The 27,861-nt window shown below is 41.2% G+C and overlaps 1 protein-coding gene across 1 annotated transcript; it reads left to right on the forward strand.

Annotated features, from left to right (window-relative positions):
* The first annotated feature begins 114 nt into the window (after nt 1-114).
* On the forward strand, nt 115-27,861 carry LOC146685362 (mitogen-activated protein kinase kinase kinase 7-like). The gene is made up of 14 exons (XM_085440695.1): nt 115-402; nt 859-969; nt 3,334-3,399; nt 5,205-5,250; nt 6,358-6,496; nt 7,011-7,135; nt 8,966-9,094; nt 12,913-13,043; nt 17,219-17,303; nt 17,450-17,580; nt 17,693-17,831; nt 19,977-20,023; nt 23,891-24,006; nt 25,976-27,861. Exons 1-14 carry the CDS (start codon nt 337-339, stop codon nt 26,133-26,135), a joined length of 1,491 nt encoding a protein of 496 aa, XP_085296821.1. The 5' UTR covers nt 115-336; the 3' UTR covers nt 26,136-27,861.

Consider the following 27,861-nt stretch of genomic DNA (forward strand, 5'->3'; position numbering starts at 1 on the left):
CCCTTTTTAAACAAATAATTTATACCACAAGGTTTTACGTAGAAATAAACTGTGTTTGTAAACCAGTTTCATTACGATTTAACTTATCCGTTGCGCTGTTTACTTCTTGTATTTAGGCACTGTGTGCTGTGCAGCGTTCACGAGCGCGCATATCACAGACGTATCTAGCCACTGCGCGAGCTGTTGGTGTCTACTTCCTGAATTCAGAGCAACAGATGAGTAAGGCAGCTCGGCAGGACTCCCCCAAGGTTTTTTTTCTGATTAAAACACGATAAACCTCGGTTTGTAAGTCCAGCGTCGTCGGCTTGCTTCGAGGAGTGTCGGCTCTCTGCCACGATGGTGGAGACTCTAGCTGGGTGTATGTTTGAGGACATCCAGTACGCAGATATCCAAGTAGAAGCGGTAATTTAAAGATATATATTGAAACTAATGTTAGCTCAGCGGTGCTAGAGATCAGTGGCTGAGTTTGGATCAGCTACGTTTCTGAGTAAGGCTCGGTTAGACTGTAACGGACCAAAGAAGTCTGATCTGTTTGTTCGCTTTGAAGGGGTACTGTTCTTAACTGCGAAGTACAGTGAGAGTCTGTCACAAGATATAAAACATGACAGTGTTTACTACTGAATAAACCTGCTAGTAATCATAACGAGGCCCCGGTTTTTAAAGGACACAGTTACTCATATGTGAACTAGTGATTCCCAGTTTAGCTATTTTATATGATACGATGACGACTGATATGCAATAAAATGTATTTTTAAAGTAAATGTTACTGTAGTCCCTCTTCTGGTATTAAGGGAAAATAACAACAGAGTATTGTCCCCCGAGTTGCAGCTGTTAATTTTCCATGTTCTTTGTCTTCAGGCTGTTGGCAGAGGGACTTTTGGGGTTGTCTTCAAAGCTGTGTGGAAAGGAAAGGATGTAGCAATCAAGACCATTGAGAGTGACAACGAACGGAATGCTTTCCTTGTTGAGGTACTGTGAATATCCTTTTTTGTGCCCATCTGTTGTACAGTATCACATATCTTAATGTAATAGGAAAAATAACTTTTCATAGGCAGTAAAGCAAATAAAATGTGGACAAGTAGATTTAACCAGATGACACTAAAACACCGCATTTGGCTGGAAAGCTCCACTCACTGTGAATGTACTGCCAGCACAGGCTACCTACCTGCTCTGCCTCCAGGCTGTGGCTCAGGAGGTAGAGGACGTCACCCACCAATCAGAAGGCTGGTGGTTCTGGCCCTGCCTGCTCCCGCCTGCGTGCCAGCTAAACCCAAGTTGCTCTCCAGTGCATTCATTGGAGTGTGAATGATAGAAAACGCAAACTCCTGGGTTTTCCGTTACAAAACAGCCGATCAGAGTTGGTTCAGTCAACTCTTAATATATTCATATTAAGCTTTCTTTCTCCACTCATCCACGTGCTATCATCAGTGAAGGTCCACAATTACCCAATGCCACGACATATAGTAGATGAAGTACTGTCTCCCATTTTAATCCAGTGGACCGAGAAACATAAATACCTGTCAGTACTGATACACACTAGATGAACCCATGGCACCATGCAACAGCTTCCCTGAGGCCTACAGCTATCTTTTCTTCTTATCTTCTCCTTGTGTCCCCTATATGGTGCCACATTTTTAAGGAAAATGCATTTGTTTGTTGAGCAGCAGAGTTGAGTAAATTGAAATACTTGCCAAGTCTTCTCTGTCAGTGCTAAATAGCATCTTCTGCTATTGACTCTTGCTAATCAGGTGTCTGATGGGCACCTGAGTATTGGCATCTGTGCACACAGACCCCACTACAGCGGCCAGTTTTGTCTGCTCCAAACATTCCACATTTAACTGATCTGAATAGGACCTTCCCTATAGGGCAGCAGGACCTATTCAAACTCTTGTTCTTGTTCTGCAAAACCAAATTGCAGCATTATTTGATGTGAACTCTACTACCATCTCTTAAATTTAAGGCCAAGTGCCATACAATGGGGGATGTCAAAGACAAGCCGCGAAGTGGGCGTTTCAAGAAGATGACACCACAGTAAGACTATTTTCTCAACCTGCACTTGGGAACCATGGGCAGTCTTCTACAGGTTTGCACAGCACTCTACCCAGATAATCCGGATCAGACTGCACACAGCCAGTCTCCTATCTTATAGGACTGCCAGGAGGCCTGTCCTGACTGTCCTTCACCAACAGGCCCATTTGCTCTGGTGTCAATAACATGTGCACTGAAATCTGTTAATTTCTAAGAAAGACAGTATACTCTGTGTTTGGCGTGATTCTATTATGCCACTATGTAAACTACAATGTAAAGAAATTCTTTTCTTCCTTTTTTTTTTAAGTGTGAAACAGAAACTTTTTAGTTTTACTTCAAATTTTCCCAGAAAGGAGGATTACAATGTCTAAAATTGGCCTGACAGTTCCTCCTTTTACAGTCTTCATCTCCACTTTGTGAATGTGTTGGTCAGTGCTTGGAAGGGTTTTGTCTTTGGTTAAAACATCTCCAACCTTCAGAGTTGTTGTTTGTTTTTTTTCCAGTATCCAAAAAATCAACCCTTTGTCAGTGAACTGAGGTTCTGCTGTGAGTATGTCAGCTGCCAACCTTTCAGATAATAGAAGACAAGCCATTTTTTCACAAATATTCCAGAAGCAAATCTGACCAAGTCTAAGGATGGTCTAGCACAGGGGTGGGCAACTCCAGGCCTCGAGTGTCCCTGCAGGTTTTATGTGTCCTTGAACCAACACAGCTGATTTAAATGGCTAAATTAGCTCCTCAACATGTCCTGACGTTCTCCAGAGGCCTGGTAATGAACTAATCATGTGATTCAGGTGTGTTGACCCAAGGTGAGATCTAAAACCTGCAGGACACCGGCCCTCGAGGCCTGGAATTGCCCACCCCTGGTCTAGCATGTCTAAAGTCAGAATTCTGACTTTAATCTCAGAATTCTGGAAAAGAAGAGAAAAAAGACGTGCCCACTTCTTTTCTTCTCCCCCCCCCAGTGGCCCTAATCCTCTTCCGTAATAAACTTCAGTTATTCATGTCCAGTTTTTTATAAATCAGTGTCTATTATGGATTAGCTGCTCCCACATAATGTTAGCGTAATTAAAGTAAACATCTCTAATTTTGCCCTTATTGAATGTTTTTGTTTTGTGTGTGTGTGTTTTTTTTTTTTGTTTTTTTTTTGCAAAAACAAAATTAATATATATAAAATAGAATACTATTCCCTTCAAAGTAAACAGTGCTCAGAAAGTGAGCTTCCTTGGGGAGGTTTGCACTCTCTGACTGCTTTTTTAAAATGTGTATGTCCTTTACACCTGTGCTGCTTTTGTCTATGCACAGCTCCGCCAGCTCTCCCGAGTGAATCATTCCAACATTGTTAAGCTCTATGGCTTCTGTGACAATCCAGTGAGTATATCTAACACTCAACATTTGCAACAATAAAAGTTTGAATTAAAAAAAAAGAAAAAAGTTGTCCCATTATGTTTTTATCTTGTCTGGATGTGAAGAAGCAGTGATAGGTTTAGAGTTGTTTTGATCTTCATGATTTTGTTGTATTTACAGTGGCTTGCAAAAGTATTCGGCCCCCTTGAACTTTTCCACATTTTGTCACATTACAGCCACAAACATGAATCAATGTTATTGGACGTCCACGTGAAAGACCAACACAAAGTGGTGCACACGTGAGAAGTGGAACGAAAATCATACATGATTCCAAACATTTTTTACAAATAAATAACTGCAAAGTGGTGTGTGTGTGTGTGTGTGTGTGTGTGTGTGTGTGTGTGTGTGTGTGTGTGTGTGTGTGTGTGTGTGTGTGTGTGTGTGTGTGTGTGTGTGTGTGTGTGTGTGTAATTATTCAGCCCCCTGAGTCAATACTTTGGAGAACCACCTTTTGCTGCAGTTCCAGCTGCCAGTCTTTCAGGGTCTGTCTCTACCAGCTTTGCACATCTACAGACTGAATCTTTGCTCATTCTTCTTTGAAACAGCTCCAGCTCAGTCAGATTAGATGGACAGCGTTTGTGAACAGCAGTTTTCAGATCTTGCCACAGATTCTCGACTGGATTTAGATCTGGACTTTGACTGGGCCATTCTAACACATGGATATGTTTTGTTTTAAACCGTCCCATTGTTTCCTGGCTTTATGTTTAGGGTCGTTGTCCTGCTGGAAGCTGAACCTCCGCCCCAGTCTCAAGTCTTTTGCAGACTCCAAGAGGTTTTCTTCCAAGACTGCCCTGTATTTGGTTCCATCCATTTTCCCATCAACTTTGACCAGCTTCCCTGTCCCTGCTGAAGAGAAGCCCCCCCAGAGCATGATGCTGCCACCACCATATCTGACAGTGGGGATGGTGTGTTCAGAGTGATGAGCAGTGTTAGTTTTCCACACACAGCGTTTTGCATTTTGGTCTCATCTGACCAGAGCAGCTTCTTCCACATGTTTGCTGTGTCCCCCACATGGCTTATGGTAAACTGCAAACTGGACTTCTTATGGTTTTCTGTTAACAATGGCTTTCTTCTTGCCACTCTTCCATAAAGGCCAACTTTGTGCAGTGCACGACTAATAGCTGTCCTATGGACAGATTCCCCACCTGAGCTGTAGACCTCTGCAGCTCGTCCAGAGTCACCATGGGCCTCTTGGCTGCATTTCTGATCAGCGCTCTCCTTGTTCGGCCTGTGAGTTTAGGTGGACGGCCTTGTCTTGGTAGGTTTACAGTTGTGCCATACTCCTTCCATTTCTGAATGATGGCTTGAACAGTGCTCCGTGGGATGTTCAAGGCTTGGGAAATCTTTTTGTAGCCTAAGCCTGCTTTAAATTTCTCAATAACTTTATCCCTGACCTGTCTGCTGTGTTCTTTGGACTTCATGGTGTTGTTACTCCCAATATTCTCTGAGGCCATCACAGAGCAGCTGTATTTGTACTGACATTAGATTACACACAGGTGCACTCTATTTAGTCATTAGCACTCATCAGGCAATGTCTATGGGCAACTGACTGCACTCAGACCAAAGGGGGCTGAATAATTACCACACCCCACTTTGCAGTTATTTATTTGTAAAAAATGTTTGGAATCATGTATGATTTTCATTCCACTTCTCAAGTGTAAAATTGATCCATGTTTGTGGCTGTAATGTGACAAAATGTGGCAAAGTTCTCTTGCAAGCCACTGTATCTGTAGGATATGTGATTTTTTTTTTCTTTTATTCCCCCTCAGGTCTGTCTGGTCATGGAGTATGCAGAATGTGGATCTTTATATAACCGTAAGTCCTACTGTGTCTGAGCAAAGAGTTTTTTAAAGGGAAGTTAAGGAGATAGTTACTGAAACATGTTATAGTTTTTTTCCGTTGCATAGCTTTTCCTAGTATAGCTAATAAAAACGTCCTATTATTAGTTCAAAAGGTTTTCAGACCCTTTCATGTTTTCCATATCTTCTTTGTTAACCTTCACAGTGTACTTCCTAAGACAAAAATGGATGTCATAAAGCGCCCTGAGTGTTCAGATAGTGTAGAAAAGTGCTCTATAAGAAACAGTCCATTTACCATTTGGCATGTTTACATGTTAAAGTTAAGTCTGAATTGCCCTGTTACATAAGTATTCCAAACTTACAAGGTTTTCTTATCAATGATTCTCTTAGTTTGGTTGACCTTTCTTTTGTCTCTCATTTATAGAAACCATTGGCTTACTTGTTTGACCAAGACTGGTCATTCCTAATTATTGTCTAGTTTGGCTGGGTAGCAAGATCTAAGAACTAGACTGGATTTCAGACTTATTCCATTTTAAGATAATAGAGGCTACTGTGCTCTGGGACACTTTCAGTGCTGCAAAAACATTTTTGGTATCCTTTCCCAGAGCTGTGCCTTGATACAGTCCAAAGTTTAGAATCCCACAGCTCTCTTAGTGTCATGGCTTGGTTTTATCTTACATAACATATAAACATAATAACATATATAATAAAGAAGAACATCAGTGAGAGGTGTTTGAGACTTTATAGAAAGCTGTATGGCTTTCCTCATCGTCTTCATTGAATTCAAATAGACACGGGTATCTTCGAATGCAGTTGCAGAAGCATCTTAACGATTGTTGACAAATGTACGATATTTCAGTTATGCTGGTTCTAACAGTGTCTGAATATCCGTGGGATATTTTAGTATATTTAAAAAAACTGCTTAATTATTTAATAAAGCACAATGTTACAACAATGTAAGTAGTTAATTTTCAAATAAGTCTGGAGGCTACCATACCGTACCATTCACGCTCTTTACTAATTAATTCCAATGCATTTGAAATAGCAGAAAAATGACAGTCTCACATTATTGTGCTTATTGATATAATCATTATTTCTTTTCATCTCTGCTTCTCACTCAAAGTTCTGCATGGTGCAGACCCACAGCCCTTCTATACAGCATCCCATGCAATGAGCTGGTGTCTGCAGTGTGCCCAGGGAGTTGCCTATCTTCATGCTATGAAGCCAAAGGCTTTAATTCATAGGGACCTCAAACCACCAAAGTAAGATTCTCAATGATACAGATAATGATAAACAGTGCAGAGATTTAAGAGCACTCAAAACCTTTGTGGTGGCATTTTGGAACATGTGTTTTTTCCCCCCCACGGGTTTAAAAGTATTTCTGTTACAATTTATCTAAAGTATTAGTCACTCTTGGTGTTACTTGCTGATCGGTCTGTTGCTGCTGACCGACATAGCATAATAACTATGGGATGGATTGCCATGAAATTTTGTCCACATGTTTATTTTGCCATGATTATGAATCTTTATTTCCTGAAATTTGGCATTTTGAAGCTGACATTTGCAATATCAATTGAAGGAACAGAAGACTGTAAGACTGTTAGACTGCCATGAAATGTCATGCACACATTCACGCTCCACAGAGCATCATCATCTAACTTTTCTTCTAGGCGATATCATATTGATGATGGTATTTTGATCAGTTTTGATGAAGTATACTAGAATATAAATTTTAGATTTTTTGAAAGTCTTAAACCCCTGTCTGTACTGTTCCAGTCTACTGCTTGTGGCTCGTGGTACTGTGCTGAAGATATGCGACTTTGGAACAGCTTGTGATATTCAGACCTACATGACCAACAATAAAGGAAGTGCAGCCTGGATGGCACCAGAAGTATTTGAAGGTCAGCCATGAACAATATTTTTAGATATTAATCAAATCTTTGTTTGTCACAATGAGTACTTAGATTTGTGTCACTCACATTGTTGTTTTAGAAATGGGATTTAACAATCAAGCTTGCTTAATAACACTATGATTTTTCCATTTGATGATCTGGCTAGATGGAAACCTCTACCTATATCACTCATGGGAAGGGTCGCTTCAATAAAAATGATGGTCTTGCCAAGAATCAATTATTTATTTACACATATACCCATTTATACATATACCTTGTATAATCCAAAAAAATCGAGTATTTTTAACCCTTATGTGTTCCTTAAATGAACACACAAAAGATGAAAGTAAACAGGAGTACTCGCAGGCTAAGTATACGGCCAAGAGAGAGGTGGAAAAGGCTTATAGTGAGTTGTTTAAGATGCTGGACACAAAGGAGGGAGAAAAGAACTTGTATCGATTGTCTAGGCAGAGAGCTCAAGCTGGAAAGGATGTGCAGCAGGTTAGAGTGATTAAGGATAGAAATAGAAATAATTTTACAAGTAAGACATCCACCCATGTTTTTCCTGCAAGATGTTTGCAGTCACCACTACATTGGAGCCATTGTCATGGAAAACAACCACAATTTTGCTCAGAGTAATATCCGCAGTCTTCTCAATCCAAGAAGCAATGGTTGGCCCACTGTGTCCTTCACGGGACGTTTTTGTGAGGCAATAATAAACCTAACCCTATAAAGTGACAAGTGATATACCTCTGTGGCAACACTGATCCAGACTGTAGCTGTCATGGTAATGTTGTTCTTTGCTGATTTATCAGCATCTTTAATCTTACCAAGAGGAGCTTCATACTTTACCTCCACAAGCTGTGTAGAAATAAATTCTGGAAGATAAACCAGTGTTGATCTGCTCAAAACCCGCCCACCTCTTCAATCTTGGACTCAGGATCTCATGTTGGTCTCATGTTGTTATATACCACATTAAGAATGTTCAAATCTTGATTATGCAGCTGCCAGGATGGAGGAAAGGAAGCAGACTACCAACAAAATTCAGAGATGTAGTGAAGGAGGACAGGTAGAAGATTGGTATGACGGTAGAGGCACTGTGTTGACCCCTAAAGGAACCAGCCACAAAAAGATGAGATGAACACACAAAAATTTAATATCATTTAATTTAATAACTTAAATTTATTTGATGAAGTATTTGCTGCACTTCACTTGTCCCAAATTTTGTAAGCCTTATTCCTAAACGGATTAAATAAATTTTTCATCTCAAAATTCTACATGGAATGTCCCAAAAACCCAATGTGAAAAAGGTTACAGTGAAATTCTTCATTAAAAATAAAAAAAAACAAATATAGCGTGTATATAAACATTTATAGACTTTGGTTCTTAAAATTGAGCTCAGGTGTATCCTGTTTCCACTGATCATTTGTCAGATTTTTCTTCAATTTGATTGGAGTCCATTTGTAGAAAATTCAGTTGATTGGATGTGATTTAGAAAGGCACCCACCTGTCTATATAAGGTCCCATAGTTGATCAAGCAAAGAAGTCCAATGTATTGTCTGTAGATCTTACCAGGAGAAATGAAGCCAGGAAGCCAAAGGGTAGTGGTTTTAAAATATATGAGAAACCCAGGAAAGATCAGAGTGTTGGCAGGTGTTGAAGGAGGACTACACTTGGTGTCAGTTAATTAACTATGACACGAGGGATATATAAACTTATTTAGTACAACTGCACGACTTTGTCACTGTGAACTACCTAATGACCATCACTTTTAACCTGTATTTTGCTGGCTATAACTTTCAGATTATTTTAAATATGGTTTTGGTTTATATTCTTCAGGCAGTAACTACAGTGAAAAGTGTGATGTGTTCAGCTGGGGGATTATCCTGTGGGAGGTCATCACACGCAAGAAACCCTTTGACGAGATTGGTGGTTCTGCATTTTGCATAATGTGGGCTGTCCACAGAGGTGAGTAGATTCTATTAGATAGTGAGGACCTTAACAGAGTACAAAAAAAGGTCCTTACTCACCTTGGGGGTAGTCTTTATCCTTCAAGCTCAAGTCCTCCATAAGAGGCCTGGGACCTTGAGGGTCCTGTGCAGCATCTTTGCTGTTCCTAGGACTGCACTCCCCTGGACAGACATCTCAGATGTTGTTCCTGGGACCTGCTGTAGTCACTCGCCAGCTTGGGAGTCACTGCCCCGAGCACTTCAATTACCACTGGGACCACTGTTGCCTTCATCCTCCAGAGCTTCTCAAGCTCTTCTCTCAGGCGTGTGTGTTTGTGTGAGATCAAAGTAGCATGGGGCGAAGTTGGCCAACTATCGAAGTTACAGAAAGGTGTGATGTGGAAGGTGCCTGAGAAGTACAGCAAGCTGTCCATATCTGAGGCCTTGGAAACTGCCAAGCAAAGACTCATAGCCTTCAAGCCAGGCGCTTAAAGAGGTATACCAGAGAAATAGAAGCAGAAGAATAAACCAGCTGTTCTCCACAGAACAATCCAAGGTGTATTCTCAGTGGCAGGAAACAGCATGACAACAGCAACATCAAGGCTGGAGATGGAGCAATACTGGAAGAGCATATGGGAGAAGGATGCAGCCCATAATGTCAATGCTAAGTGGCTAGTGGATCTAAGAGCAGACTACAGCTAGCTCACTGAACAGGGTCCAGTAACCATCAAAGTGGCAGACATCCAAGAAAGGGTCTCCAGTATGAAGGATTGGACAGCACCAGGCCCCAACATGGTTCATGCCTACTGGCTGAAGAAGCTGACTGCACTCCACAAGCGCCTGGCAGCACAAATGACCCAGCTGCTAGTCAATGAGAGACACCTAAAATGGCTAAACAAAGGCCAGACAGTCCTGATCCCCAAGGAGCCCCCAGAAGGCACCGGTCCCATCCAACTACCGGCCAATAACCTGCCTCAGTACCACATGATTGCTCCTGTCAGGCATCATAGCAGCTAAGTTGAACAGGCACCTGGCTCAATACATGAGCAGCGCATGGAAAGGAATTGGGAGTGAAACACCAGCTACTGATAGATGGAGCAGTCGCCTGAGACTGCAAGACTAGGCTGGCCAACCTGTGCACTGCCTGGATTGATTACAAGAAGGCCTATGGCTCGATGGCCCACACATGGATCCTGGAATGCCTAGAACTATACGAGATCAACAGGACCGTTAGAGCCTTCATCAGGAACTTAATGGGAATCTGGCGTACAACACTTAGACGCCAACTTCAAGCCTATAGCACAAGTCACCATCGGTGCGGGATCTGTCCCGCTGTCCTCAGTGCTGTTCTGCATAGGCCTGAACCCCCTGAATGAGATCATTGACAAGACTGGCTACTGATACAGACTACAGAATGGAGCAATTGTAAGCCACCTCCTCCACATGGATGGCATCAAGCTGTATGCCAAGAGTGAATGATACATCGATTCACTGATCCACACTCCAAGGATCTAAAGCAGCAGCATCGGAATGTCATTCAGACTGGAGAAATGTCATCGGATGGTAACGAAGAAAAGGTAGTCAAAACTGAGAGGATCGCACTACTGGAAGTAGTGAGAATAGCTACAAGTACCACAGACAAATAGGAACCACTAAGAGGCCGCTAGGAAAGCTGCAACCATCAAGTACCTGCAGAGAGTAAGGCAAGTTCTGAGTAGTCAGCTGAATTCGAGGAACAAGGTGATGTCGAGAATGACTGTGGTATGATCCTGTGGGACTTCCAGATACAGACGGACAAACTGGTGATGGCTACCCAACTGGACATAGTAGTGGTTGACAAGCAGAGAAGAGCAACCATGGTGATAGACACATCAGGAAGAAGGAACACAAGAACCTGGAGAAGTACCAAATGGCTCAGAGAAGAGCTCAGAAAGATGTGAAGTGTGAAGGTAACAGTGATTCCAGTGGTAATCAGAGCACTTGGTGCACTCTTCTTTAGCTCTCAGCGAAGGCGGTCGCACTTTTCTCCTCTCCTCACCCTTATCTTCCCTGCTTAGCCTCTATGTCCTTGTCTTGTCTTGTGTGCATTACTTTCCCTGGAATAGCCTCCCACTGTCGTTCTCTAAAACCTAAAAGAGAATTATGGATTTGATCAACTGGTCTCTGAATGCTATTGACACCCTTTTCTCAACGAGAAATCTGGGCTCGGGAGAGCCTGAGTGCCCTGGAGGGACTTTCCCTGCCGGATACACGATGGACGGGTGGCAGAACTGGAGGATCATGTGCCTGGCGGGACTGTCGATCGAGGACGCTGAAGATATCTATCTATTCGGAACCATGATAACAGGCTAAGCTGACTTAGCCCTGGTTTATCGGAGAAATAAGAGAGCGGAACCAGCTGTTCAAACCCCCCCAAGGCTGCCCGCTGGAATCGAAATGGAACGAGGGGCAACCTCTCACAACGAACGTAATATGGTCAACACCTTGGAGACGCTTGCAGCTGCTGTGAAGGCTCAAAACAACACCATTGAGCGTATGAGGGGAAACATCAGAGAGAGGCCTGCTCAAAATGAGACCCTTGAGCGACAGTTGGAAAACATCGCGGAACGGATCACTGCAGTTGTGAGGTCTCAGAATCAAAAGAACGATAACACCATGGAACAGAAGTTTGATACCATCATGGGGAGGCTCGCGACTCTCCAATGGGAGATCGAGAGGCCAGTGTGTTAAAGAGCAGCCTGAAAAATTCTCCTGGGCTGCTCGCATGGAAATTAACAAAACCAACATAAACATTGCGGATCCCCATCACGGCGCCAGCTGCAGGCCCAAGGCTGGAGCCGAACAATCACTCCCTGATAATGACTGTGTTACAGCTATTCTTCCCATCCCATGCAAGGACACCTGGATTGGCTGGAGGACTGTTTACTTAGCCTGATAGGCCGAAGGACACTGTCTCAGCTAAACTATGGACACGCACACACACACACACTTACACTGATAAGCACTCACTCATCCCCCCTCCCTTTCCAACGCCTTCGATGCTTGTGCCCTACCGGGGAAGATAGCAGTCAACTGGACCAGCGCAGATATACTGCAGGACTGGATGCGCTGTCTACACCGGCTCTCTCTTACCCTTTACCCGCCCCTGTTGCTTGTCTTGTGTTTCTAAGGTGTATTGATAGTCATGTGCTTTTGTGCTGAGGTGGGGTTTTTTTCTGTTATCAAACTGTTCTCCCACTAGGAGCTCAGTCTGAGTGGAGTTTTTTTTTTTCTCCTCCTCTTACCTCATGTAGTGTATTTTCGTTGTTTTTTCCTATCAGCCTACCTTTCTGACATGTCTGCCCAATGTGATGTTTGTGTAAAGTTGGTCAGATGGTTCCTTTGTAAGTGCGCATGCGCCATTAGCGTGCTGCCTGCTGTAACCCTAATTTCCCTCGGGATGAATAAAGTATTCTGATTCTGATTATTAAAAAGAGTATGCAAAAAAAAGCAACTACCATTCTGATATTGCTTTACCATTTTTTGTTGTTTTCATTCATCCAGAAATCTCTCTGTAACTGCAGTCTTCAAGTAATTTTTTCACCATCATAATTTTCATCATCTATTCGTGTTCACAGTCTGGTCTGAGAAACTTCTAAATTTGTTTGTAGAGCATGAACAAATTCACAAAAATAATGCTGAATTAAATATGTGAGTGAAATGTTTGTCGACGATTTACGAAACATTTGTGTGTACACACCGAATGAGGTCTTTTCTCTTGACATAATACGAAGTTTTGTTCATAATGGTGATAATGGAAACCATTGTTCTCTTCTGGCTGACTGGTTACTACGACAGGTACTCGACCTCCTCTGATCAAAGACCTTCCAGAACCCATAGAGACTCTGATGACACGCTGCTGGGACAAAGAACCCAGCCAGAGGCCATCAATGAATGAGGTCAAAAACACTATGAATCATCTAATGAAGGTATAGTGCCACTACATGGAACCACGAATTATCATTTTATTTCAGTTTGTGTGTACAGTAAAGAAATGAATTATAGCATTTGTTTTCTCAGAAATTCAGTCAAATTTAGGTTTTTTTATGATGTGGTTCACTCCATCTCAAATCACCATGAATCTCCTGCTCAGCCCTCATTGTTTTGAATTTTTTCTGCACACTGAAATCTGAGGCGTGTGTTTTAAACAGAATGATCTAAAAAGATTAAAGGCTGAAATTTTCACTTTTTTCTGTTTTGTTTTGTACCATCAAAATGAATCTGACATTTGGGACCGACTTCCCTGGAGGAGTCTGATAATAAACTGTCAAAGATACTTAGCCACATTAAAAACTCAAGTGCCAATGTAACTGTTTTTGTGCGTAAAAAGAAATATAGTAAAACAATTAAAAGTAATGACATGACAAATTGGAACTATATCTAGAAACAATTAAACAAATGATCTTTTGAGAAGGTTTTATAAATCAGATGAACCTAGAGCAGTGTTTCCCAACCACAGCATATAGTTGTTCCGTGGAAGATTATCTGGTTCCACCTGATTACTACTCTAAGCCAGCAGCATGAGTAACGGGCAGAACAATTACATTCTCTTCCACTAGAGGGCAGTACAACTACCTGCTCAAATTACATCGGTTGCCAACTGCCAGTAAAACAGAAGACGAAGAAGAAATTACATAATAGTCATGCTGTGAGACAACCAGCGCCTAATAACAATAGATAAATATTTGAAAGAAAAAGTAGTCAGTCCGGTTCTGATAAATATTTATGCCCCGAACTGGGATGATGATAAGTTTATTGGCAAAATAATATCATTAATTCCAGATATGAACTCAAAACAGCTGATTTTTGGTGGAGACTTGAACTGTGTGATGAATGTAACACTTGACCGTTCCAGCTCTAAACCTACAAATCTCTCCAAAAAAGCCAAGATATTATCTGTTTTTATGGCCCAAATAGGTTTTGTTGACCCCTGGCGGTTTTTATTTCCACAAAGTCATTTTCTTTTTTTCTAATGTACATCATTCATATAGTAGAATAGACTATATGAGTACTGAATATTTAACCATTGTAGAGTCAGATCATGCCCTGTACTTTTCTCTCTACCAATCAGAACGCCCGCCTTGGAAGTTAGACAGGACTCTCCTGGCAGAGAAGGGTTTGTGTGAAATGATATAAAAAAAAAAAATAGATGACTTTCTAATTTTTAACCAAAAAGATAATGTTTCACCTTCTCTCTTGTGGGAGACACTAAAGGCTGTAATCAGGGAAGAAATCATCTCATATTCGTTTAGAAAACACAAAATGAATTGAAATAGGCAAGAACCATTTCTATGGTAGGTGCTCAGTACTCTCTCTCCCTCTCCTGAGCTCTACAAAAGGAAGCTAGACCTCCAAATACAGTATAATTTGCTATCAACTGAAAAAACCGAACGTCTTCTGTTAAAGTCATGAGGTTATGTATATGAGCATGGCGATAAAGCCGGACGTTTATTAGCACATCAACTTAAATGCCACTCAGCCGCACAACAAATCCCACAAATACGAAAAGATGATGGTGAGTTAACAATTGACCCCGAAGAAATTAAAGAAACCTTCACGGCGTTTTATTCAAATCTTTATACATCTGAGATTACAAGTGACTGCTCTGCTATGGAGCATTTTTTTGACAATCTTCAGGCTCCTCTTGTAACAGCGGCCCATAGGACTGAAGCTGAACTTCCACTCAATCATGCAAAAGTGACTACTGTACTAAAGGCGATGCAAAATGGCAAGGCACCCGTCAGGGCTGTCCGATCAGCCCATTGTTATTTGCCCTGGCCATAGAGCCCCTCTCTATTACACTCAAAACTTTGCCATCAATTGCAGGTATTTGTAGGATGGATAAAGAGCATAGAGTATCCCTCTATGCAGATGATCTGTTAATGTATGTATCTGATCCCGTTTCATGTGTCCCCCATATCCTCCACACCCTAAGCAGCTTTGGCTCCATCTCTGGGTACAAACTGAACTTCAGTGAAAGTGAATGCTATCCTGCTAATGACCTGGCTCTTCAAATATAGAGCAGTGCTATACCTTTCAAAACAGCCAAAAATGGCTTTAAATATCTAGGCATAAATATAACGAGATTTGCACAATCTCTATGAAGAAAATTTCTGCCCGCTACTTGAAAAGGTCAAATTGGACTTAAAGAAATGGAAACCACTTCATCTATCGTTGGCAGGGAACGTAAATTGTATAAAAATGAATATACTCCCCAAGTTTCTTTATCTATTTCAGTGTATCCCACTTTACCTTCCAAAATCATTTTTTAAATCTATTGATAAAGCTTTGGTCTCATTTATATGGGATGGGAAAAAACCTAGAATACGCCTGGATCAGTTACAGAGGCCTAAAGACCTAGGTGGTTTAGCCTTTCCAAATTTCGGCCATTAATACTGGGCCTCAAATGTTCAAAAAATAATTTATTGGCTCCACACCCCAGATGAAGATTGGTGCCAAATTGAAGCGGCGTCTTACATTTCCACCTCCCTTAGAGCCTTGGTCACCTGCAGCCTTCCAGTTTCCTCACGGCTGTACACCGACAGTCTTATAGTTCTTAACACCCTCAAAATATGGGCTCAATTTTAAAAGAACTTTGGGTTTAAAAATCTTCTCCATTTGAGCCCTATTCATAATAATCATCTTTTCCCTCCTGCCAGATTAGACTCTGAATTTGCTCTTTTGCAGAGACGAGGCATCCACAATTTTTTTGACATGTACATAGACGGTGTATTGGCAAGTTTTCAGGATTTGTCACAAAAATTTGACCTCCCTCGGTCCAGCTTATTTAGATACTTTCAAGTTCGCACTTCCTTCAGCATTATAACCCCAACTTTCCAAATATAACACCATTTACTGGTGTTGATGATCTGTTGAAACTCACATTTAAGCCTAAAGGTCTTATCTCAAGGATCAGTAATTGTATAGCCTCCTTTAAGAATATAACAATGGCAAAGATCAGAGCGGACTGGGAGGATGAGCCGGGGGTGGACTTAGAGCAGGAGACCTGGGAGAGCGCTCTTTTAAGAGTAAACAACAGCACTTCTTGTGCCAAATTAAACATCATAAAGTTCAAGATTCTTCACCACATTCATTACTCTAAGGCAAGACTGGCCAAAATATTTCCAAACATAGATGCAAGCTGTGAGAGATGTAGAAATCCTTCTGCAGATTTAACACATATGTTTTGGTCATGTCCAACTTTAAAAGCCTACTGCTCAACAATTTTCAAAACACTGTCTGAAGCATTGAATGCTGAGCTTCAACCCAATGTAGTCATGGGTATATTTGGTGCTACAGATAGAGGACATAGAACATTAAGGAAAAGCTACAAAAACATAATCGCTTTCACTACACTGCTTGCGCGCAGAAAGATATTATTGCATTGGAAGTCACAAAAGCCACCCAAAGTGGCTCTGTGGTTCAGTGACCTGTCACAATTTATACAGCTGTACTCTCAAGGGGTCGAAGGAGAGATTCTTTGCCGTTTGGGATACATTGCTAAAACATTTAGAGAAAATTTAAACCATACCCATCTGATACTCGCTTGGCAGCTACCGTATACCCTTATTGTTGTGATGGTGATTAATTTTGTGCAAACTATTGCCTTTTACGTGCACATCTTTAAATATAGTGAATTTTGATGTACCTCATTTAAATTTTTTTTTTCCTCTGGATTGGTGTCCAAGATGTTCTTGGGGTGGGGTATGCATATAAAAGAAGCATTGTGACTTTGTTACATGTATGTCTTTGTATTACATTCTTGACGCTCAATAAAAAAATATTTTAAAATATTTTAAAAAAGAAAGAAAAAGTAGTCAGTCTGACCTGGTCCTGGAGAAAACTCCTACCCAGATGAAGGCCCTAGCATGAGTAGTGGTCAGAAGAAAGCAAAAAGGGTATACTGGGGGCAAACCGAGCTAATTCTGCTTATACCTGGTGCGCAGGGAAAAATTATCGGAATGCTTTTTGTGACATTTTTGTTTGGTGGTGTGGCGTGTGATTTTTCTGATGTGAAGTATGTGCCGTGACTCCAAAAGGCTGAGAAACACTGGCCTAGAAAGAGTTCTTTAAAAATGCAGGGTGCTATGTGTGCATCTTCCAGTACTTTCCAGGTTCCGATGAACCACTGGATCTTCCTCATCAGTCGTCAGCCAGCAGAAGTGGCTCTTCGTCAGCCACAAGCACGGGTAACCATGCTACAGCTTCTACTAATGCATGATCACTTCAACAGCTATTTCAGTCTCTGCTAACTTTTTTTATAATAAATGGAATTGAAATCATTCCATGTTAAATCATTAATATTATCACAAATGATTTCTTTATTTCTGCTCAGACTCGTATGCTGACTGCACTATCAACTGTAGCCGGAGTGATGACGACATAGAACACACAAACTCAGTTGGTAGAGAGGAAACCCTGAAAAGTCCCGAGTCCAAATTTCCACTTCAGTTCAAGCCCTCAAAGGTAATAGAACATAATCACACAGTGATCACACTTCTTCACAGTGTTTTGCTTTGAACCTGTTTTATGATTTTATTTTATTATTTTTTATTATTTTATGATTTTCAAATCCCAGAGTCCTGCATCGCGTACTGGTCTGCCCAGGACCTCAGGTGTGGACACTCAACCAGGGCCTTCCCAAAACTCAACCCACTCGAGCAGTTCTCCAATCAACTCTAGCCAGTCAGAACTGAAGATGACATTCAGCTCCACAGGTAGATTCACACAATATTATTTTCCTGCAAAATAATCATCAATTCAACCTTTAAAATATATGTGTCTGAGTAAATACTGTACCCGCCCCGCCGTTGACACATTGCAGTCATATTAGAAGATAGTAACTGCTGTTGACCTGAAGCAAGGTTTACAAGACGTCTGCCAAATTTAAAGACTGTGGTAAACTAATTTGTTTCTCTGTATACAGACAGTTTTTAGATTGTTTTCTATTTCCGTTTTGCCATCAATGTTCTATAACTCATTGGTTTTTAACTCTACATTTTAAAACATCAAAATAGCTCATGCTGTGTTAGACTTTTAGAAGCTCAAATTACTATACATGTATTTGGATGAGAGGGTGAAGTTACTGTCTAACACTAGCTGTTTGGTTAGCAACCTGCGTTTATAAATTGTATGAGACATGATTAATGAATAGCATTCTGACCACCAACAGGTGAAGTGAAAAACAATGATTTTCTCTTCATTATAGCACCTGTTGGAGGGGGGGATATTTTAGGGAGCAAGTGAACATTTTATTCTAAAAAGGTGATGTGTTAGAAGCAGGATAACTGGGGCAAGCGTACGGATTTAAGTGAGTTTGGAGGCCTCACTTTGCTGCTTACAGTGCTTAAATGTTGCTAACATTTTGATGCCCGATACAACAGCACACTTTCAGAATTGAATGGCTTGATGGAGTGCATGCCTCGATGGGTCAGGGCTGTTTTGGCAGCAAAAGCGAAACCAACACAATGTCTAAGGAGCTTGGAAAGAAAGCGACTGGACTTGTTAAAGTTTCGTGAAGATGTTTCATCTCTCCAACAGGCTTCTTCAGTTCTAAAACCAAATGGTGCAGCCACCTCTTGGTTGCACCTATAAATTGTTTCCATAAAGATTATGAATGGAAATGGAGAAAGCCAACATCCACTGGAAATGAGTCTGACTTGCTGCTGGCGATATGAATCAAGCTGTCACTACAGCTCTACAGAGGCTGAATGACCTGCATCAATAGGCATGATACCCCATACTCCCAAAGTAACCCTTGGAGATGGGGTCGAATGCCTTCACCAAATACTCAGAAAAACCTACCAGGAAGAACCCAGGGACCTACTGGGTCTGATAATGGGTCCAGTGATTTCATCCAAATGGTGCAGAGTGCAGGGTATTTAAACCTATTGGGGGCTATCCCTTAGGGTTCGTGATCCACTCGTGTGCTTCATCACGTGAGCCGAGGTGTGAAAAATGTTGGATCTCCAGTGTCACCTGTTGTAGCCAACCTTTACATAGAGGAAGTGGAAATTAAAGCTCTTGGCTCTTTCAAATGGACAGTACCTAGCCGCTGTCAAAGATATGCAGATACCTGCTGTTGCTCAGATACCCAGGGGACTGCTCAACTCCACTGCTGTTTGGGGCCAGTGAGAGTCATCTAATACCCTGGGTCGCCTACATGTTGGGTTGTGGCTACAGCTCCCAGTGTATCCGCACTTGCTGCTTCATCATGTACCCATCTCCACAGGACTTTACTGTATGTGTGAGTGTGGGTGGTTCACTAAGGGTTTCAGACCCAGCAGTGGTTTCAGACTCATTGGCTACCCTTACCTGGTTCGACCAGACATTTGAAGCTTTTGCCAGGGTGTGGCCACTGTTGCATGCTATTGAATTCAAATAGCTGCGAGGAGCCACAGGTGAGAGTACCAACAGGGAAGGAACTACTCAAAGGACAAACTGCTCCAAGGAGCATGACATGTCCCCTTATCAGAGGTACTACCTCTCCCTGCCACTCCATACAGCCCAACTTCCTTTGACTACCATGACCTGGATGACAGAGAACCTACACAGACAAACCAACACAATAATAGGCAGGTGGTCATAATGTTATGCCTAATCTGTGTAATACCTGGTCAGTACCTAGTGATAGACTCCTTGTTTGTCTTCTTTGGTAAAACCTAGCACCTCATAACACTTATTTTCTAGTTCAGTCACAGATGTGGCTCAGTGAATGCATTAGTCTGACCACAGTAGCATTAGATGGTTCACTGCCAGTGTTTGGATTTGTGTTTGAAAAGTAAAAGTGTGTGTGTGTGTGTGTGCGTGTGTGTGTGTGTGTGTGTGTGTGTGTGTGTGTGTGTGTGTGTGTGTGTCTTTAGCTACCAATGGAGTAGATGGCTATCTGAAACTGGATTATCAGCTGCAGGTAAGATGGTATTTTTATTGTGCTTAAAAACACAAAAACATAGCTGTAGTTCACCATGGTATTGGATTACAGTTTTCTCTGCCTTTTCTAGGTGAAGACATATACCCACACACTTACATTTAGTGTTTATGCATGTATTAGTTATTGTTTTGTAAGTATGAGAACTCTAAATTATAAGTAATGTAGAAGATCTGCTAAATTCAGCAAAATATATATTTTGAAATTTAAAATGTATGTAATACTAAAATGTGATGTTTCTATTTCTTATGTTTGCCTAAATAAGTAAAATGTGAATATGTTTGAAATTCTGGACATGCAGGCATTTTTGGCCACTACTCCGACTTACCATGGAGGCATCCTTGTCAAAGACCTGAACCACCTGAACACCATTTATTTCTGCCATTTGTATCTGTAGTCTCATTCTTTTAGTCACTACCCGTGCTTATGACCACAGGTGAGGATGGGGTCATAGATCAACCACTAAAACTTCACTTTCATACTCAGCTGCTTCTTAACCATGAGCCCCTGAAATGAGACCCAGGAAGAGGGTGATAGATTGCCTGAAGCAGTTAGGACAGGACAGTGCCACTGACCGGACTGGCTGTATCTAGGGGAATCTACACCAAGTCTGTATGGTTTACTGAAGATACATAAACAGGGTGCACCTTTAAGACCGATTGTCTGCATGATCAACTCAGTCACCTATAACATCTCAAAGTTTCTGGCTTCAATTCTCAATCTGTTGGTATCTGAACACCACATCCAGAACACCTTGGAGTTTGTTGAGAAGGTGAGAGATGTCATTATGGAGGCAGATGAAACCATGGTCTCGTACGACGTTACATCTCTCTTCACTTGCATCCCAGTCATGGAAGCGTTGGAGGTAGTCCGTAAGAGATTACAGGATAACCCCAACCTCAGCAACAGGACCGCTCTCAGCATCCACCAAGTGTGTTTGAACTGTGTCTTCATTCTACCCTGGAACACCAAGTCATTGGTTCAGGTATGTGGATGATACCTGGGTGAAAATCAAATCTCAGGACGTTCCACAATTCACTGATCACATTAACTTGGTGGACCAAGACATCAAAGGGAGGATACGAAAAGTGGCAGGTTAGCCTTCTTAGACTGTGAGATTTCCATCAGTAATGGGCGACATCTAAAACTGATGTGTACAGTAAACCTACACATACGGATCAGTATTTAAGGTTTGACTCTCATCATCCACTGGAGCACAAACTGAGTGTCATCAGGACGCTACAACACAGAGTGAACACCATCCCCACTGACACAGCGGCCAGAGAAGCAGAAGAACATCAAGAAGGCCCTGAGTAAATGTGGTTATCCCAGCTGGACTTTTGTCAAAGCTGGGAAGGCTCCTAAAGAAAGCTGCAGATGATCCAGGAGAAAAATACAACCTCCGACTAAGCGAAAACCTGTAGTGATCCCGTACGTGTCAGGAGTATCGGAGCAGTTGAGACGCATTTTTTCTAAACACCGGGTCTCTGTGGCTTTTAAACCCCAAAACACACTGCACCAAACACTGGTCCACACCAAGGATCGGGTCCCCCGACACAAGCAGAGTAACATAGTTGTTAAGTGCCAGGACATAGTTGTTAAGTGCCAGGAGGATTGCCAGGATTTATACATCAGGGAAACCAAACAACCTCTGGCTAAGAGGATGGCACAACACAGAAGAGCCACCTCGTCAGGCCAGGACTCTGCAGTCTATTTACACCTACAGGCCAGTGGACACTCTTTCAATGATGAGGATGTAACATCCTGGACAGGGAGGAACGCTGGTTTGAGGGCGGAGTCAAGGAGGCCATTTACATGAAAAGGGAAAGACCATCTCTGAATTGAGGAGGGGGCCTAACGGTACATCTGTCACCATCTTACAATGCTGTGACTGCAGCCATTCCCCAACTCTCTGTGAATGGGACTCATGCTTATTGATTGGTGGTCATGACAATTTCCAAATTAATGATCAAGGAGCTGACGTAACAGCCCATTGTTCCTTCAGTGGGCTGGTTTCAGTCATTATGCAAATGTACTGTTTATAAGGTTGTGGAAACCTGCAGTCAGCTGAGACTGAAGAAGTCACCTGGATAAGTGATGAATCGTTTCTCCCACTGAAAACGCTACGTGGATGATTGAGCATGCATCCATACGTTACTTCAGATGCTGCACCAATCCATCTAGCTGTAAAAAAGAAAAAAAAAGATTATGGTAATTACCATGTGCCAGAATGAGGACCCACACACATGATCTGCACTTTCTGGTATCTTTTATTTGTAAGGTTTTATTTCCCACTTTATCATAGCACAAGCAGCATTTCAGCTGCTCTTCACACACACACACACACACACACACACACACCCCTCTGGTCCCGGCACCATCCTTAAAGGGGAGGTGTGTTTTGCTGATGGAGATCAGGTGTGTGTCAGCCTCCCCTGACACCACATCCTGAATCCACTGCTCCAGCCCTCCCCTGCAGCTGAGCCACAGACTGTACCCCACCACATACCAATATTGTTAATTAAGGGCAGCCGTGGTATAAATCACACTGTATCTCAAACACCTTGAGGTGACTGTGAATTATCTCTTTATAAATAAGATTTAATTGAATGAACTTCACTTGGTGATGGTCTGATAAATTTGCTTAACAAACTCTACTCCACAATTGATTGTCAGTCTGAATTGGCCACACTGCTCTTTCTACCGGAAAATCATGGTATTGGACTTAGAGGTGCTAATTTTTATCCACACTGATTCACAGTCAGCTGTAAACCGCCCCGGTGCAAGCTGCAGGCCACCACTCAGTAAAGCCAACAGAACCACTTACCTGGAAAAATATATAAAGATTATGAATGGAAATGAGAGAAAGCCAACATCCACTGGAAATGAGTCTGAGTTACTGCTGGCGATATGAAATCTAGCTCTCACTACAGCTCTACAGAGACTGAATGACCTGCATCAATAGGCACAGGGTTTGATAATAAGTCTGCGCCTGCCTGATGTGGTCAGGCTGAACCTGCTTCTATCTGTGAAATGCACAGGATGCTAGTGGAGGACCTACCATTTCTGGTATTGTGTGGCAAATGCTTATTACGCTCCGCAGTGCTGGGCAGTGAGCGTAGAGCCCACTAAAGGACGTCAGACCACCCTCATGAAGTCTGTGATTGTTTGGTCATAGAAATTCGCACCAGTGGCTTGCTAAAGGTCATTTTGTAAGACTGGCAGTGCTCATCCTGTTCCTCCTTGGACAAAGGAGCAGACACCAGTCCTGCTGATGGGTTATGGACCTTCTATGGCCCTATTTAACTCTCCTAGAGTAACTGCCTGTCTCCTGGAATCTTCTCCATGCTCTTGAGACTGCTGGGAGACCCAGCAAACCTTCTGCAAATTGCATGTATTGCTAGACATACTTGGGGAGTTGTACTTACCTGTGCAACTTAGTAGGGTCCAGGTATTGCCTCATGCAATTAGTAGTGACACTGAACTCAGCCAAATGTAAAACTAGTGAAAAAAAGAGAGAATATGAGGAGGGAAACCTGTAAAACCATTCATTCAAACCATTTGAGGGTTGTCTCATTGTTGCCCCTTTACTGCACCTGTTATTAACTCCATAAACACCAAAACAGCTGATACTGAGTAACAACCCCCTCTGCTGCTAAACTGACAAGTTCAATATTCTAGAAGTTTAACTGACTTGATGTTGTATTCTGATTAAAAACTGTTTCTTTCTTTCAATTTAATTTAATTTAATTTTTTTGAGCATTATAGTAGTATTCTCATCCAGCTGTTATACTGAAGTCTGCATGTGTAGAGTGTTGCATTAACCACAGCGTGTCCCTGTGTTTTCAGCCTCTGGCTCCTTGTCCAAACTCCAAAGAGTCCATGGCTGTGTTTGAGCAGCATATCAGGATGGCTCAGGAGTACCTCAAAGTCCAGTCAGAGATTGCTCTCCTTGTTCAGAAAAAGTAAGTCACATGCACAATATTAACTTAAGCAGAACTGTGAACATCTTAAGATGTGTGATAAGAGTGCATGCTTTAATCATGCACCTGGAAATGGAAAAATCAATGCAAACATTTAATCTTCAGTTAAAAATGGTGGACTTCCTATTGGGTTTAGGTCTTCAGGCCAATGGACAAAAATGTTAAAATGATTTATGTGAATCCTAGCATGTGGGCTCAACCAATAAAATACGTAGTATGTTAATATGAGCCCATGCTGCTTGAATAATATTGCCGTCTGGTCTCTGGGGAGGCCAATCCATGGTTGACAGTGTTAGATTGTGTGTTGTTCTATCCATGTATGCTTTTACTGCACTGGCAGTAGGGGTGGGGGAAAAAATCGATACTGTGTAGTATCGTGATATTTTGTTTGCTAATAATGTATCGATACAGGGACAGCAGAAATCGATATTTTGTTACAAAAAAGGTTTTTGTGCTCTGACTTCAGAGCATGTTGATCCTTTTTCTGAGCAAGAATCCTGACATTCCTTCACTGTCCAAATGTGTTTAACTTGTTTTTTGGCAGCAATAAACTAAATTTAAGACATGTTTTATTTTAATTAAGTTTAAAACTTTTTTATTTACTGGAAAATTATATTTTGTTTTAATTTACTTTCAAATTCTTCAGTTGCTGAATGGGCTGCATAGTTTTCATAAATTGCATAGTTCAGAATAGCTATAGTTGTACCAGATGGTTGCATTCAGTTAAGTTGGACTAGACTGTAATACAGACCGTTCAGTTTGTCAACAATAAAACTGAAATGAGAGAAAGACTGAGTGCGAGACTTTGATATTAGATAAAATGAATATTGATAAAGTTTACCTTTATGTACAGAATCTGAATATCGCAAAATATTTTTAAAAATTGCAATAATATCGTATCGTGCGTTAAGTATTGTGATAATATCGTATCGTGGGATGTATGGTGATTCCCACCTCTAACTGGCTGTGTGTTTGGGGTCATTGTCATGTTGAAAATTGAAACTGCTGCCAATCCGTTAGTTTCCAGAATGATTGCATGGTGGATTAAAATCTGTCTGTTCATCATTCTCTGACATGATCTTAAAACACCAGCTGAAAAGCCGTGACTTCCTTTCTGTTTTACAGTTGGCTACAGACACGCCCTGTTGTAACTCTCTCTTAAATTCCACTGTATTCACAGTGATTTGAACAAAAAAAAAATCTAATTTGGATTCATCTCTCCTGTTGCCACTAATTTTCAGTCCAGTTTTTGCATAATTTGGAATACCTCAGCCTTCTCTCCTCATTTTCATTCTTTAAAAATGGTTTCTCTTCCACTGAGACCATTTGTGACGAGGCTTCAGCAAAGAGTAGACGGATCAACTGAAGGGCCTCTTTCTTAAGCACGTGACTTTGAGACACTATTCATAATTCATCTAGGGGTTGGGTTTTTTTTGGCCAGTTTCTTTTTATTTTCTTGGAGTGACACTGCACTACACCCTGAATTATGACATGTTATTAGAAAATTATTACTTTTTACCTGTCATAGTGTTGTCTTTGGCATTTTTCAGAGCATGCTAAAAATATGATTTTGCAATAAGCTGCTTGTAACAAAGGGCCTGAATATAAAATTTAAATATGGTTCTTTGCCAAGTTGTCTATTATATGTAGATGCAACAAATTCTATTCATTTTTGTAATGTAAATACACACTGAATTCATTGCATTTTTCTGAGAAATCCATCCTCTAAAAACACACTGTGAGTCAACAATAAGAATCGAACAATAATGAGCTGGTGTTTCTCTAAACAAGACAAGCAAGAAAGTGAGATTCTGAGTTCATTTGTTTCTCACCAGCAGGCAGCAGCAGAGAGAATTTCCACTGTGGTGCACTGAAGCAAAATTACAAAAACTGCATTGTCTAAATACTTTTTGGATCTTACTTTATGCATGTCATTGCACCCTCTATGTAGGAAGGAACTAATGACTGAACTGGAGCAGGATGAAATGGAACAGCAGGCCTCGTTTCGACTCATCCAAGAGCGCAGCAATCTGCTGGAGGACAACAGCAGCCTATCAGCCTACTGCCAGGGCCTGAGGAGTAAACTGAGCCTGATGAAGAGCCAGAACTAATAGCACAGCTGGAACAAAATGATGGGTTGCAGCAAGCAGTCCACACCACTGTTGTTTTTACTGTGATCGCTCCCCTTTTAAAAGAAGAGAACAATCACTGGCAGAAAAGCCCGTTATCTTAGAAAATGAGACTCTGCTAACTACATAAGGTACATCAAGATAATATTAAAGGGAAAGTTGTTAATTTAGAATTAAAGCCTTTAAAGTAAAGCTGAATTATAAGTTGATATTCTTTGTTAATGAACCACACTGTGTGTACAATTATTAGGCAAGGTGTATTTCTGAGGATTAATTTTATTATTGAACAGCTACAGTGCTCTAAATCTGAATGTTTAAGACAGTAAAAGTGAGGTTTTGTCTTTCATAAGAGAATATATATATGAGCACAATTATTAGGCAACTATTATTGTGCAGAATTATTATGCAACTAAATGAACAAAACGAACATTTTTCCATCTCACCTGTTTATTTCCATCTGTTAAAGTGAGAATAATAAAACGACTCAAAATTTACATATAAACATTTCTGACATGTCCAAAATAATAATAATGATAATCAGGGACTAATATAGCCACCCTTCTTTTCAATAACTCACAAGCCTTCCATTCATGGAGTCTGTCAGTGTCTTGATCTGTTGATGATCAATGTTTTGTGCAGCAGCAGCCACAGCCTCCAAGACACTGTTCAGCGAGGTGTACAGGGCCCACAGGTTCTCAATGGGGCTTTACCGAGTCCTTTAGATCTCTTTTTTTGGCCCATTTTGCCTGAGGAAGAGAAGCTGCCTGAAAATTATGCACACCTTTATATAGAGTGTCGGTCTCCTTAGGCCACACCCTCACTCATCACGCAAATACACATCACCTGATATGCAACATTAAGTTTATACAGCTTGAAGTTGGAAAATATGCATAAAATTATGATATGGCCAAAATACCCACTTGCCTAGTAATTGTGCATGCAGTGTATGGATTTATGATGTGATGTGTAACATTCTTTGAGGCAAGCTGCTTTGAAGGATCCCGGTATTTCTTATAAGATACTTTCGGACAACAGGAACTTTGTCATAGTTGCAGTAACTGTTGACGGTAGATTTCAAAGGTCCAATTTTATTTGATTTTATCATTTGCATGATAATGGTCATGAGAATTCTCATTGATCAAGGCCCACTGATCAAAGACCACTGATGAATTATTTGCATAATTATGATGAAAGAACTGACCTCCCATTGTTCCTTCAGTGGGCTGGTTTCAGTCATTATGCAAATGTACTGTTTATAAGATTGGAAACCTGCAGTCAGCTGAGACTGAAGAAGTCACTTGGATGAGTGACGAAACGTTTCTCCCACTGAAAACGTCCAGATGAACAGAATCAACTTTTGGACATTTACTTACCTGGATGATTGAGCATGCATCAAGACATTATTGATTGTGGTTACTCAGCTTATGGTTCAGCAGCAAACTCTTCCATCAGCTGGCAGAGAGGAATGTAAAATTCTTAATAATACAATAAGATAATACTCCATTACAAATAAGGCAGTGTAGTCAGACATAAAAATAAAAGTGTACAGTTGGATTGGAGCAGTCTTTTAGAGTTGCAACAATGAGTAAAACTTAGTTCCTCCTGTAAGATTATTTCTGTTCTCTTTTGTACTAATGTTTGTCAGCATGATGCTTTCATCTGATCTTGTAGCAGACCTCTAAGTCTGCAATAAATGAGTAAACAGCCA

The sequence above is a fragment of the Copadichromis virginalis genome, linkage group LG19 (genome assembly GCF_057382275.1).
Source record: "Copadichromis virginalis isolate Kocher_CV1m ecotype Utaka linkage group LG19, C_Virginalis_male_GT1.1, whole genome shotgun sequence".
Taxonomy (NCBI): Eukaryota; Metazoa; Chordata; class Actinopteri; order Cichliformes; family Cichlidae; genus Copadichromis; species Copadichromis virginalis.